A 14,352-nucleotide genomic window follows, 5' to 3' on the forward strand; every position below is an offset into this window, starting at 1 on the left:
TTTCTTATTTATATTGACTGTTCATTTACCTTTCCATTTTATGTCAGGCTCACGAGCTAAGATGGTACAAATTTGGTTCCTTCCGTCATTCTGGATGGAGTTCATTCTCTGTGCGCTTCTTCAGATATTTGGCTCAATGGGGAAGAATGCTTTAGGACTGTTTGCTGAATTCCAATGTAATTAAATAATATCAGTGACATGGGGCCTACAAACATGTTTAACGTGGGTAGTCATTTACAACCATTGGTACCCAACAACCTATCACTCACATAATTGCCCGGCCTGAAAGTACATTTGCAGCTTAATTCTAAATTGAGGGAAGGCTAATTTTGATCGCCACGGGGTGGAACTCACCTTCAGGTAACGGAACGTCTGACAAAAGGAAGTGTTTATATAGAATATAGGAAGGCTTCAGAGCCAACATTACTGCTTAAATCAGTTGGTGAGAGATATTGAGGCTGAATTCAGGAAAACGGAGGGATATTTTCAGTACAGGCCGATGAATAAAACAGATAACGCTAAATGAACCTTATTTCCAGGCTAATTCGTAATAAACGTTAGTGCCACTAAAATGCCTATATCAAAACAAATATAAATTCAGCAACACGCCAGGCCAAGAGAATAACGTGCGCTTCAAAAAAGTTTCAGAGTCCAGACTGTGAACATGGCCCACATTCAAGGCTAATCGCACACCAACACGCATGTAATATTAGCGAAATCGGAATTACATATTACAGACCCAGCTCTCACCACCATGTTCGTCTTTAATTTTGCAAATACAAAGTATTTTCATCCTCGTAGTACTTTAATGGAGCAGGAGTATTTTAATGACAGTCTGGAAATTCTTCCAGCGAGCACTAAAGCAAACACTAAAAATGTTAATTAAAAGAATGGAAATTGCAAATCTCACATTAGGAGATCGGATTTGAACATATCTCCACATCAGTAGTTCAATGTTTTCAATACGGTTTTGTGCTTTCTGCCATACTGAAAATGTAATCTCTTACCCAATAGTATAAGCGATTTGTCAACATCGAACTCATAAGTCATGTCTCCGTCAACGAGCCCTGGAGTATCGATAAAGATCACCAAGTTAAACTTCTTCTGCTTGGAAGTGCTGATCTCTGTGGAGAGGTACTCTTCTAATCCTTGGGGAAAGAACAGTGACGGAAGAAATTATTCCATTCTCTACGTGACGTCGGGAAGGAGACTTCCCATTTCATAACCACTGAAGATGTCCTCTATGTAACACTATACTTCATTCTATTTATTTTCAGGCAGTAAACATTTTGATTGTAAAACTGAAGCGATATCAATTATTATTTATGAAACACCTTATATATCAATGCACTTGCAATATGCAACTTTCTGCCTTGAAGATGTTTGTTATATTAGCTTCGGGTTTTGCCAAACCTGGCATTTATGCTGATAAAATCATGGGTTTACAGAACATGGCAAGATGCCTTCAACCTCAACTTTCACAAGCCGATCAAAATCTCTCACCACACTGGTGTCCCAGGCTTTCGTTTGGATCTGATATATCTAAGCCCATCCTTTCCATGTATCTGTCCACTTTTTCATAAATATTGCAATTGTACTTACCGCACCCACCTTCTCCGACAGCCCATTCAACCCAAGCACCACCCTCTGTGTTAACAAATGTTATTCCTCATATTCCTTTTAAATCTCTTTCCCCCGCCCCTCGCCTTAAACTTGAATCGTCTGGCTACTGATTCCCCTATTCGTGGTTAATAAAAACACTTTCTGAATTCACTGGACCTATTCTTGTCCAGACTCTGCACAATCCTCTGAGGTCAGCTGGTGTCTTCCAGTTCCAAGGAAAAGAGCCGCAGCCTGCTCAAACCTTCCCTATATATAAGACTCCAAAACCCTGGCAGCATCCACGCATTTGTTTCCCTTTCAAAATCGCAAAGCATTCTGTTTGCAGAGAATATGTTCATATGCATATTATGCTGTACTTACAATGTACAGGCAGTGGGTTCCGCTATTACACCTCAGTTACCTGAACAGAATGCACATATACTCTTGTTGCACGCAGTACGATCATACCCTGAAGTAAAAATTGTTTTACAAAGCCATTGTTGTTTCCTTGTGTACATCCAGTTTATCATTGTGTTCGAACTTGTTTGAGACAGTGTTGCTTGATCTTTGATTTTTCTCCAAGCCCAGCATTACCTTTCCTTTACTGATACTTGTACAGGTGATGATAAAATTGTCATAATTTGTCTCAAGAAATCTGCCTGTACCTGCTGTGCACTCTTCGTTCCTTGGTTTAAATGTCTATCGATAGCCAATTTTCCCCGCACCTGGTAGTCTTCCCTTCACTTCTGACAGGAGTAGACAAATTTTATACTCTCAAAATGCCAGTTTTGTAGGCTTATATGTTACCAACCACCTTTGGCAGAAAACACCTGGTCCCAATCCACATTTCCCAATCTTTTCTGATAGTAAAAAAAAATTGGTATCCTTTCCATTTAGAATCTCAATCCAAGGATTTGACTTATTCTTTAGCACAATTATCTCAGAACTAATGACATTATGATTATCTGATCTGAACTGTTCCCTTACACACACATACGAAACCGGCCTTGTTTCATTCCCTAATAGGAATTACAGTAATGCAGTTGCTCTTGTTAGGACGTCTATATATTTGTTCTGGAAACTTTATGAAATATTTGAGAAATTCTGACACATTCAGCCATTTTACAGTATGGGAGTTCCAGTCAATGTGCAGAAAGTCAAAAACACCTACTATTACACCTTTGTTTCTTGCAACTGTCTGGTATCTCTCTTACTACAAATTTGTTCCTCCAATTCTCGCTGACTATTGGGACCCCCTTAATACAATTCCATTTCTAATTCCTCATTTCAAAGGTGGACGAATCTCCAAAGATGAGTTTGTTCATCTGTCCTATCTGAAAAGTGCAATGACATTTTCCATGACCAGCAAGGCCACTCTCCTACTTTCATTCCTCTATCCATATGGAACCAGATAAGACTAAAACACAGAAACAGGCCCTCAGTCTTATTTAGTCTATACCTAACGATTATTCAGTCGAGTCCAATTAACCTGCACCTGGACCATAGCACTCCATACCTCTCCCATCCATATATGTATTAAAATATTATTTAAATACAAAACCCGAACCCGAATTCACCTCTTTAGCTGGCAGCTCATTCTACACACTCATCATATGTTGCACAAAACTATTCCCCTAAGCATTTCATCCTCCACACTTAACCCATGTACTCTAGTTCACGTCGCACCTAGTTTAAGTGGAACAAAAGCCTGCTTCCATTTACTCTATCCATACCCCTCATTAATCTATATATGACCATAAAATCCCTCCTTATTCTCTATGATCCAGGGAATGAAGTCCGAACCAGTTTAAATGTCCCCTTGAACTTATTTGCTCGAGTTCCAACAACATCCTTGTAAGTATTATCTGTACTCTTTCAATCTTATGGATATCCTTTCTGTGATTAGTTACCTTGGTGGCACGGATGGCGTAGCCATTGGTGCAATGCTGTTACAGCGCCAGCGATCAGGACCAAGGTTCGAATCCCACACTGTCTGTAAGGAGTTTGTAGGTACTCCCAGTTACTGCTTGGTTTTCCCCTGCCACTCCGGTTTCCTCCCACTGATCAAAATGTACCAGGGGATGTATGTTAATATGGCATAATTTAACGCCACAGGCTCTCTTCACTTTGCACAGATGTCTTTCCTGTAATAAGGTGATGAGAACTGAGCACAATATTCTAAGTGTGGTCTCACCAGAGATTTATAGAACTGCAATGTTATCTCAGGACTCCTGAACTTAATCCTCAGTTAATGAAGTCCAGCATACCATAGGCTTCTTCACAGTCAATTAAGATGAGCAGTGACCTTCAGAGATTAATGGATTTGGACCCCAATGTCCCACTGTTCTTTCACACTGCTAAGTATCCTATGATTAACCATTTTAAACTGCCTTCAAGTTTGACCTACCGAAATGCATCAATGGATACTAATCTTTTTTGTTAAACTTTATTTATTCGTTCAAAAAACAAATAATATATGACATATACAACAATTAAACATGAACATTTTATATATGTACAGAAAAAAAAAGAAAGAAAAGAACCCCCCCCCCCCTTCAGCCAACTCTCCTAAGGAGAGCCATAAAAAAGAAAAAAAGAAATAATATTTTAAAAAAAGCTAAATATACATATTAAAATCTAATCAATATAAATTGAAATGTAAGTATTCCGAGTATAACAGCCACTTATTAATAAAAAAATTAAAATTATCATGCGAAACATACGTGACTTTTTCCATTATTAAACAATATTTCATCTAATTATGCCATCTATTAATATCAATCATATTTGTATATTTCCACGTACTAGCAATACATTTTTTCACTACAGATAAAGCTAAATATACAAAAGCAAGCTGGAACTTATCTAATCCCAAACCTTTCAAAGGTTGCAAACTACCCAATAAAAATACTGTTGGATCTAAAACTATTTTAATCTTATGCAGATATTCTAAAAGCAATTGAATTTTCTTCCAAAAAGATTGTATATGTATACATGACCAAACAGCATGAAAAAAAGTTCCAATCATATCACCACATCTAAAACACACATCTGATTCATTAACACAATATTTGTTTAATTTTTCAGGTGTCAAATATAATTGATGTACAAAATTGTAATTAATCATTGCATAACCTGCATTTATCAATCTAGTTACACTATCATAACAGATATCTAACCAATCCTGTTGAGAAAAAGTAAAACCAATATCTGCTTCCCATTTAATTTTAGATCTATCCCAACCCTTTTTATCCATACCAACCTGTAATATTTGATACATAAATGAAATATAACCCTTCTCTGGTACCTTCATAAGAAAAGTCTCAAATTTAGTCATTTTAGGTAAAATCATATCTCTACCAAACATACATTTTACCAAAGATCGAATTTGATAATAAAGAAATAAAGAATTCTTATCAATACCAAAATCTTCCCTCATCTGATTAAAAGATAAAAACTTACCCTCTTCAAAACAGTCTCCCAAATTTATCACAACTTTAAATCTTCAATGCAATAAACTTTGATTATGTATTGAGAAAGAAATAATGGAGTCAAAGCCAATAATTTACCCCTATAACCTATCATTTTATTTTTCTTTATCCATAACTTCATTAAATGTTTTAGTATAGGCACATTATATTGTTGTAACAAATTTATATTCCACCTAAACAAACACTGATGTATTTCAAATTCAGAAATACTTGCCATCTCAATTTTAGCCCAACTAGGAGGCTGTACCAAATCCATCAATGAACTAATAAATTTAAGTTGGGCTGCCTCATAATAATTTTGAAAATGTGGTAAACGTAGACCCCCTAACTCATATTTCCAAGTTAATTTATTGAAAGCTACTCTCAAAAATTTACCCCTCCATAAAAACTCCCTTACCATTTTATTTAAATCACAAAAAATTTTATCAAGTAAATACAGAATAGATTGAAACAAATATTGTATACGTGGAAAGATATTCATCTTAATTGTATTTATCCTTCCCATTGAATTAATAGGTAAGTCTTTCCATTTAATCAAATCAGTTTAATTTTTTCATTAATGGAGCATAATTTAATTTATATAAAGATTGATAATTAACATTCAAAATTATACCCAGATATTTAATTCGATCAGTCCACTTCAAATTAATAATATTCTTATAAACTGAATAATTTCCTTCACTTACTGGTAATATTTCACTTGTTTTTCAATTAACTTTATATCCAGAAAGACATCCATATTGTATTAAACACTCCTTCAAATGCAAAAGTGACTGAGCTGGGTTTATTAAATACACCAATACATCATCAGCAAATAAATTAATTTTATACTCCTCATCTAAAACTTTCATATCTTGTATCTGTGTATTTTGTCTTATCAACCGTGCTAAAGGTTCAACCACTAACACAAACAAAGCTGGTGATAAAGGACAACCTTGACAAGTTGATTGAGTTAACTTATAAGATTCTGAAATAAAACCATTCATCAATACTCTAGCTACCGGTTTACTATATAGAGCCCTAATCCAACCAATAAAAGAAGGACCAAACTCAAATTTCTCCAAAATGTTAAACAAAAAAATTCCATTCAACTCTATCAAAAGCTTTTTCTGCATCTAAGGATATCACCATCGGATAATCTAAAGATTGTCGAAATCTATTAATCAAACTAATCATGCACAAAATGTTATCTGAAGCATATCTGTTCTTAAAAAAAACCTGTTTGATCAATATGAATCAACTTTGGTAAAACTTTAGCCAATCTATTTGCTAATATTTTAGCTATTATTTTATAATCTACATTTAACAATGAAATTGGTCAATATGAAGATACTTTCAAAGGAACTCTATCTTTTTTAGGAAAAATTAAAGCACTAGAACAAGATTCAGATAAATCATAATGTTCTCCAACTTGATGTAATACATCCCCAATGACTGTAGATAAATAATCATTAAAAATCTTTTATAAAATTCAACCAAAAATCCATCATCACCAGGCGATTTACCGTTCGGCATTTCCAGCAGAGCCATTTTAATTTCCAAATCAGTAAATTGTTCATCTAACTCCTGTATATCTCCATCCTCTAATATCAGTAAATTCAACTGTGATAAAAAAGATCAATCGATCCAGTTTCCTGTTTTCCTTCAGATGTATATAACTATTGATAAAATGAATCAAATTCATCATAAATCTCACGAGGTTTATAAGTAATAAGAGAATTCCGACTAACAGCATTAATAGTCCTCGATATCTGTTCTTTCTTTAATTGCCATGCCAATACCTTATGTGCTTTCTCTCCCCATTCGTAATACCGTTGTTTAGTCCCATTAATCACACATTCTAATTGATAAGATTGCAAAGTGTTATATTTCAATTTCAGCCTGGATCATTCTATTTTCTGATCTTCTGTAGCATCTTTCTGAAATTCCTTTTCTAACTCATCGATCTGTTTCTTTAGTTCAAGACTCTGATTTAATCGATTCTTTTTTATTTTAGAAGTATAATTAATTATTTGTCCTCTCAAATAGGCTTTCATAGTATTATGTCCCATAATACAAATTTACTTTGAACAGAATTAGAATTTTCTTTTAAAAAAATTAATTTGCTTTTTCAAAAATTCAATAAATTCCATATTTTTAACAACATTGTATTAAATCTCCAACAATAAGCTATTTGAATTTTCTCAGAAAATATAACAGAGAATGATCTGAAATCACCCTACCTTTATATTCCGCTTGTTGTATTTTCCCTTGTAAGTGTGCCGATACTAAAAAGAAATCATTCCTTGAAAATGATTCATGTCTAGATAAATAAAAGGAAAAATCTTTCTCTGTCGGATTAGAATCTGGATTGCCATCTTGTATTTTTTTAACTTTCTTCGGAGATTTAACTAATAAAGGTTCCAAAACATATTTAAAATCACCACCAACTAAAATATTATCATTAGCTTGACCCAAACAAAAATTGCATCTGAAATAAATACTTCATCATCTGCATTTGGAGCATAAATATTAAGTAAAGTCCAAAATTCACTAAAAATCTTACAATTCAGTTTAAGAATACATCCTGCCTTTTCCTCCATTGATTGTAATTCAAAAGATAAATTTTTATGTATCAAAATTGCTACACCTTTGGCTCTAGAATTAAATGAAGAAGAATATACATGCCTAACCCAATCCCTTTTTAATTTCATGCTTTCCTTCACATTCAAATGTGTTTCTTGTATAAAGGCAATATCAATTTTCATTTTATTAATATACACCAAGACTCACTTACATTTAATCGGACTATTTAATCCTTGAACATTAAAAGTAGCAAACCCCAACTTTGACTTATCTACTATTATTGCTAAATACCAATAATATCTTTATATAAAACCTCAAATCAATGTATATAGGTCCTCCAATAAAAAAACAAAAATTATAAACTAAAATAAAAAATATAAAAATTAAAAAAAATAATAAAGATGGGTGTGGGTCACCCACCCGTGGCTGATGACTAGAAAAGAACTTAGTCCAGATCTCCCCCTCCCCACCCAAACAGTCAGTAACATCAAAATATTATAATAACAAAAGAAAAAATAGAATAAGAAAATTCTTCTTTTCATCCAGAAGATTCTAATCTCGAAGATCCCATTTCAGAAGGAGGTGGACTCTTTCCATTCCAGTTTTTCCCATTTCTGCAATTTCTTCTGTTTCCAGAGCTACCAATTTTTTCTTTAGGAAATAATGGTGGACTATGTCTTTGTCCTCTTATTTCCTATGGCAATGAATTAGCAAAAATCATTGCTTCACGATCATTCTCAAAAAAACAAAATTGATAGTCTCTGTAAAACACCTTCAATACTGCAGGGTAATGAAATGTAGATTTATAACCTTTACGCCACAAAACTTCTTTAACTGGATTGAATCAACGTCGATGTTGAATGACATCTTGACTCAGATCAGGATAAAAAAGACTCTGCTATTCTGAGTCAATAATGAGGTTTGTCGTTGTCTCGCATTTTGTACTGCAAGTCGAAGTATTGCTTCTCCATCCAAATAACTCAAACATCGAATTATTACCAGTCTCAGGGGTTGACCAGCTGAGGGTATTCTTCTTAAAGCTCATTGGACTCTTTCCAGTGCCAATCCCCACAGAAAAATTCTTGCCCTAATATTTACCAAATCCATTCTTTAAAAATATGAAGAGGATCGTGTCCTTCTATACCTTCTGGCAAACCAACAATTTTCACATTATTCCTTCTGCTTTGATTTTAAAAATAATCTATTTTTCTTTCTAGCTCCTTCTCACAATCTCCCAATTCTATGACTGATTTTTCCACCTTCAACAATTTTTCTGTGTTAGAAGTCACTTGTTCTTTACAGTCCAAAAAAGCAGCCTGAATTTAAAAAAAAATTCTTCATAAGATGCATCCACACGTGTCTTAACCCTATTTAATTCTGAACTTATACCAGCATTCATTTGAACTATTTCATTTATTTGAGATATCAACAAATCCATTCTAGGTTTTATAACAGCTTGAATAACTGCATTCATTTGCATACACTCTGATTGGGTAAATCTCGGCTCTGCTCCCTTTGACATAGTGGCAGAACAAGGTAACTGCAGCTCCTGCTGCAACTCAACAGAAGGCATTTAAAAAGTTTTACTGTGGATCTGGACTTCCAGCGACAGCACCCCGATTTCCTCAGGGGGTCGCCACTGGTCGCCCCCGTATCTCATTGTTTTCTCATCAATTCGTGAAGAAAAACAATTTCTTCAGATTGAAATGCTACCTGATGCATTTCCAACAATGGAGTCATCTTCCTGCAAGCTCCCTCCATTGAAATCGAAAGGCTTTCCAAATCAGGGTCCACTTCTTGGGAACATTCACCTTCTTCAGGAGAACGGGGAATTCCAGTGCCATCCTTCATTTGGTGAGCAATAGGTATTTTTATATCCCCACAGGCGATCTTTGGGATTTAGGCAATGAAGAGATTGAGCCTGGGGCTGTATCAAGTCGTCTAAGCCCCAAATCGTCAGCACTTCGAAAATTTAATTTCTTTTGAACTTGAGGTTTAGTCTTTTTACCATTGGTGGCCATAATAATTCCTTAATACTTTAAACTAAAATTTAAAAAGTTTAAACTTGAAAACAAAGGGTTTAAAAATGGGTATTTAAAAGTCTGGCCAGAGATGTCGAGATTGCACGTCTGGACACTAATCTGATTGAACTCCATCTGCCTCTTTTCAGTCCAATTCTACATCCTGTCTATATTCTGTTGTAACCCAGGACAGCCTTCAACACTATCTACAAGACTTCCAACCTTCATGACATCTCCATCATGGACACCTACAAGAGGTTGTGTCTTAAGAAGGCAACCTCTATCCTCAAGGATCCCCACCACCCAGGCTATATTCTCTTCATTCTGCTACCATCATGAAATGGTACAGAAGTCGAAGATGAACACTCAGCGGCACAAAGTAAGTTTCTTCACCACAATGATCAAATTCTTGAATGATCAGTAAACCAAAGACACTGCCTTTCTTTGACTTTTTGTGCACTATCTTTATTTATTATTATAAGGAGGTATATATGAATGTTTTCACTGTGATGCTGTTGCAAAGCAACAAATTTAGTGATGAGTGCATGACAATAAATTCTGATTCTGATCATCTTCCTCCAGGTCACTTTTAGAAATTACAAAGAGTAGACATCCCAGAACAAATCCCTGCTGTACTCCATTAGTCACTGACCTCAAGGCAGAATACATAAGGCCCACTACTACTCTATGCTTTCTATATGCAAGCTCTACAGCCAAGATTCCATGGGTCCCATGCCTCATGACTTTCTGAACTAGGCTCCCATGGGAACCTTCCTAAAAGTCTGACTAAAATCGATAAAACTCATCTACTTTCCTACCTCCATCGTTTTCATTTGCTACTTCCACAAAAAAAAATTCAATTAAGTTCGTGAGGCACAATCACCAATGTAAACCTTCGGATTTACATTGATGGCAATATCTTGCGACCAGTTTTACCTTTCTAATTTTATTAATAAATGCTCTCTCCACTGTTAATACTCTTAACAGGATTTCCAAATAATTCATTCGGCGTACACGTGAAATGCTTCCCTTTTGCTCTCAATCAATCCCCGATATCTGGCTGTTTCCATTACATTAGCATGCTGCCTTCATTACAGCAATTGCGAATATTTCTAACAGTGCAAGAATTATGTTCCATCAAGAATATTGATGGGGAAGGAGTCATGTTATGGAATAGTAGCCAGTCGGATAAAACCAGCCTTCTCCAGAAAAAATGTCAGGAAAAGACAAAGCTCAACAAATATAAAATATAAGAAATAGAAGATAAAGTTACAGAGAAGAGAAAGAAGATGGGACCTAAGAAGGAAAAAGTAAAAACGAGAAAAAAAGAAAAGTCACTGGAAAAGAAAGAAGACCTTACCTGCACAAAGGAACAGGCAGTCGTGGTGGCGAAGAACGTCCGTTCTCCAAGGTTGAATAAAAGAAGTGAAGTCACCGAAGAAGAAAGAGGAAGGCCTTTCCTGCACAAAGGAACAGGGAGCTGTGGTGGCGAGGACCACCCAATCCCTCAGGGTGGTGCCTGCCCTGTGGAATCACGACCTCCCAACTGGTGAACTTCAAAAATGGCTCTCGGAGCCAAACAAAAGTGTGCAAAGGAAAAAAGAATACACCGATGGGAGGGGGCTCAGCAGAGGAGTGGGCAGCCACAGTGCGACCATGCTGAGGGACGCCCGACACCAGGGCGTTCAGCTATAGGATGAGGATGGTGGCAGGAGAGGGAGCGAGGAAGCAGACGAGGGAGAAAAGTGGTGGGGTGACCGACAAGAGGAGCAATGGCAGGAAGCCTTACAAATGGGCAGCCCAGGAGGGGAGGACCAACAGCAAGAGGACCAGCAAGAGGAGGCCCGATAAAGAGATATAAACAACTCATCAAGAGACACAGACACAAAGAAGAGAAGACGACACAAACACAGGTACAGATACAGAAAAAGAGGAAGAAGAAGACCAAGATCTTCACAGAGAAATAGAAGGTAAAACAGATGAATAGAATATAGATAAAACATTTTTTGAAGAACAAATTAGATCATTAAAAGAATGGTTATCATTAGAATTTAGTGCAATTAAAATAAAAATGAAAAGAGTAGAAGATAAAATGCAAAGTTTAGAACTGGTCATGTCAGAAATAGGAAAAAGAGTAGAGAATGTGGGAGAGTGGGAAACGACTGTAGAAATGGAAGTAAATGATTTAAGAGAAAAATTGGAAGAAAGTGACAAAAAAATTAAAGAGACACAAGAGTTGTTATCTCAGAAAATTGAAATGTTGCAAAAATTATAGTAGGTGAAACAACATAAAAATAGTGGGCCTGAAGGAGGATGAAGAAGGCACAGACATGAAGGAATTTATAAAAGGATGGATCCCGAAAGTCCTGGGAATGACAGAAATGCAGGAAGAAATGGAAATAGAAAGGGCACACAGAGCACTAGCTCTGAAACCGTAGACACATCAAAAACCAAGATCCCTCTTAGTAAATTTTTTGAAATATATGGCAAGAGAAAATATATTGGAGTGGGCAAGGAATAAAGTTAGAGAAGATAATAAACCATTGGAATACAAGGGTCAAAAAATATTTTTTACACAGACATAAATTTTGAACTCTTAAAGAGGAGGAAGGAATTTAATACAATGAAAGCAATTTTATGGAAAAAGGTTATAAATTCATGTTAAGACATCCAGCCGTGATTAACATATTTATACCGGGGGGCCAAAACAGACTGTTCTCAGATCTGGAAGAAGCAGAAGAGTTCACAGAACGTTTGCAGGACAGAAGGAGAGATGAAGAGATGTAACAAGAATGAAGAAGGGCGATAAAGTATATATATAAGATGTAAAAACAATGTATGTGTAAAGAACTAAAGAGAGAAAAGAAAAGGGAAGGAAGGAAGGGGGAAGAAAGAGAGCTTTGTTATAGGTGTAAAACAAAAGTGTTTTCTTGGGGTGCTGGGGGGGGAGAAGGAATAACCATCACTGCAAACTCAGTTTATGCTTGTGAGCAAGATCACAATCCAAATGGAAAGGGGAACTGTGGTTGCCCAGCAAGGGATAAGGGGCAACTAAGAAAGGGGGGAGCATTTGGGGTTAAGGTATTATTGGGTGTGGGAATTGTTGGAGTATTTTATGTTTTAAATGTGTTCTCATACATTGAGTTTAAAAAGGAAAAACTAAGAGATGAAAATGGGAACAGGGGTGTAAGCAAGATACAAGATGGCCTCGTTGAACTATATGACTATAAACATTAATGGAATACATATCCAAACTAAAAGGAAGAGGCTACTAAATTTACTGAGGAAAGAAAAAATAGATATAGCATTTGAGCAGGAAACACATCTAGTGGAACATAACAAATTAAAAAGAGATTGGGTAGGAAACGTGATGGCAGCATCATATAATTCAAAAGCTAGAGGTGTAGCCATATTAGTTAACAAATATGTACCAATCAAAATAGAGGAGGAAATAATAGGTCCAGCAGGGAGGTATGTAATGATAAAGTGTCAGATATACTCAGAATTTTGAAATTTGCTCAATATATGTCCACCTAATGAGTAGGATCAAATGTTTATGCAAGATATTTTTTTGAGGATTGCAGACATGATACACAAGGAAATGATAGCAGGGGACTTTAACCTTAATTTGGATCCAATGTTGGATAAAACTGTATAAAAGACAAGCAAAAAGAATAAAGTAGCCAAATGTATGGTTAAATCAGTACAGGAAATGAAACTTATGGATATATGGAGGAGGAAACACCCAAGAGAGAAGGAAATTCATATTAAACGAGTAGGCATAAAACATATTCAAGGATAGAAATGTTTTTGTTGTCAGCCCATATTCAAGGGAGAGTTAGGAAAACTGAGTATAAAGCTAGACTACTATCTGATCATTCACCCCTGTTATTAGCAATAGAACTGGAGGACATCCCACCAAGAACATATAGATGGAGGTTAAACTTCATACTTAAAAGGCAGGAATTTAGATAGTTTATTGATTGCCAAATTAAAGCATATTTTGTAATAAACACAGAATCAGTTAAAGACAAATTTATATTATGGTACGCAATGAAAGCCTTCATTAGAGGACAGATAATAAGTTATGTAACTAAGATGAAAAAGGGCTACAATCGGGAAATAGAGCAGTTCAAAAGGGAGATAGTAAGTACAGAAAAGGAACTAGTAAAAAGGGATGATATAACAAAAAAGAGAGAATTGGCAGTCAAAAAATAAAATATGAAACATTAAAAATGTATAAGGTGGAGAAGAACATAATGAAAACAAAGCAAAAGTACTGGCAAAAAAAAACATAAAATATTAGCCTGGAAATTTAAAACAGAACAAGCCAAAAGAACTGTATTGGCATCAAGGAAAAAGGACAAACAAATTACATATAATCCAATAGAGATTAATGAAAACTTTAAGGAATTCTATGAACAGTTATACCAAACTGAGAACGAGGGTAAAGATGATAAAATAGAGGAGTTTTTAAGCTAAACTTGAACTGCTGCAATTGCAAGAGGAACAAACCAAACTAATAAAACCTTTTGAAATAGAGGAAGTACAGGATATATCAAAAAAGCTGCCTAACAATAAAACACCAGGAGAGGATGGATTTCCAATAGAATATTACAAAACATTTAAAGGGTTATTAATTCCTACTCCCATGGAAGTAATTAACCAGGTAG

The 14,352-nt window shown here is 35.4% G+C and overlaps 1 protein-coding gene and 1 long non-coding RNA gene across 3 annotated transcripts in view; one reads left to right on the forward strand and one right to left on the reverse strand.

The window, feature by feature from the left end:
• Window positions 1-14,352, forward strand: part of LOC138764885 (uncharacterized) — a 162,214-nt gene that overhangs the window by 71,383 nt on the left and 76,479 nt on the right. The window lies entirely within an intron of this gene.
• The window catches only part of LOC138764880 (uncharacterized), a 42,057-nt gene that overhangs the window by 14,122 nt on the left and 13,583 nt on the right, over window positions 1-14,352 (reverse strand). Inside the window, exon 5 of the mRNA XM_069941303.1 lies at window positions 1,008-1,148. Within this exon, the coding sequence (XP_069797404.1) occupies window positions 1,008-1,148 (141 nt within the window). The remainder of the gene's footprint in view (window positions 1-1,007; window positions 1,149-14,352) is intronic.

Source organism: Narcine bancroftii, chromosome 5 (genome assembly GCF_036971445.1).
Source record: "Narcine bancroftii isolate sNarBan1 chromosome 5, sNarBan1.hap1, whole genome shotgun sequence".
In the NCBI taxonomy this organism is placed as follows: domain Eukaryota; kingdom Metazoa; phylum Chordata; class Chondrichthyes; order Torpediniformes; family Narcinidae; genus Narcine; species Narcine bancroftii.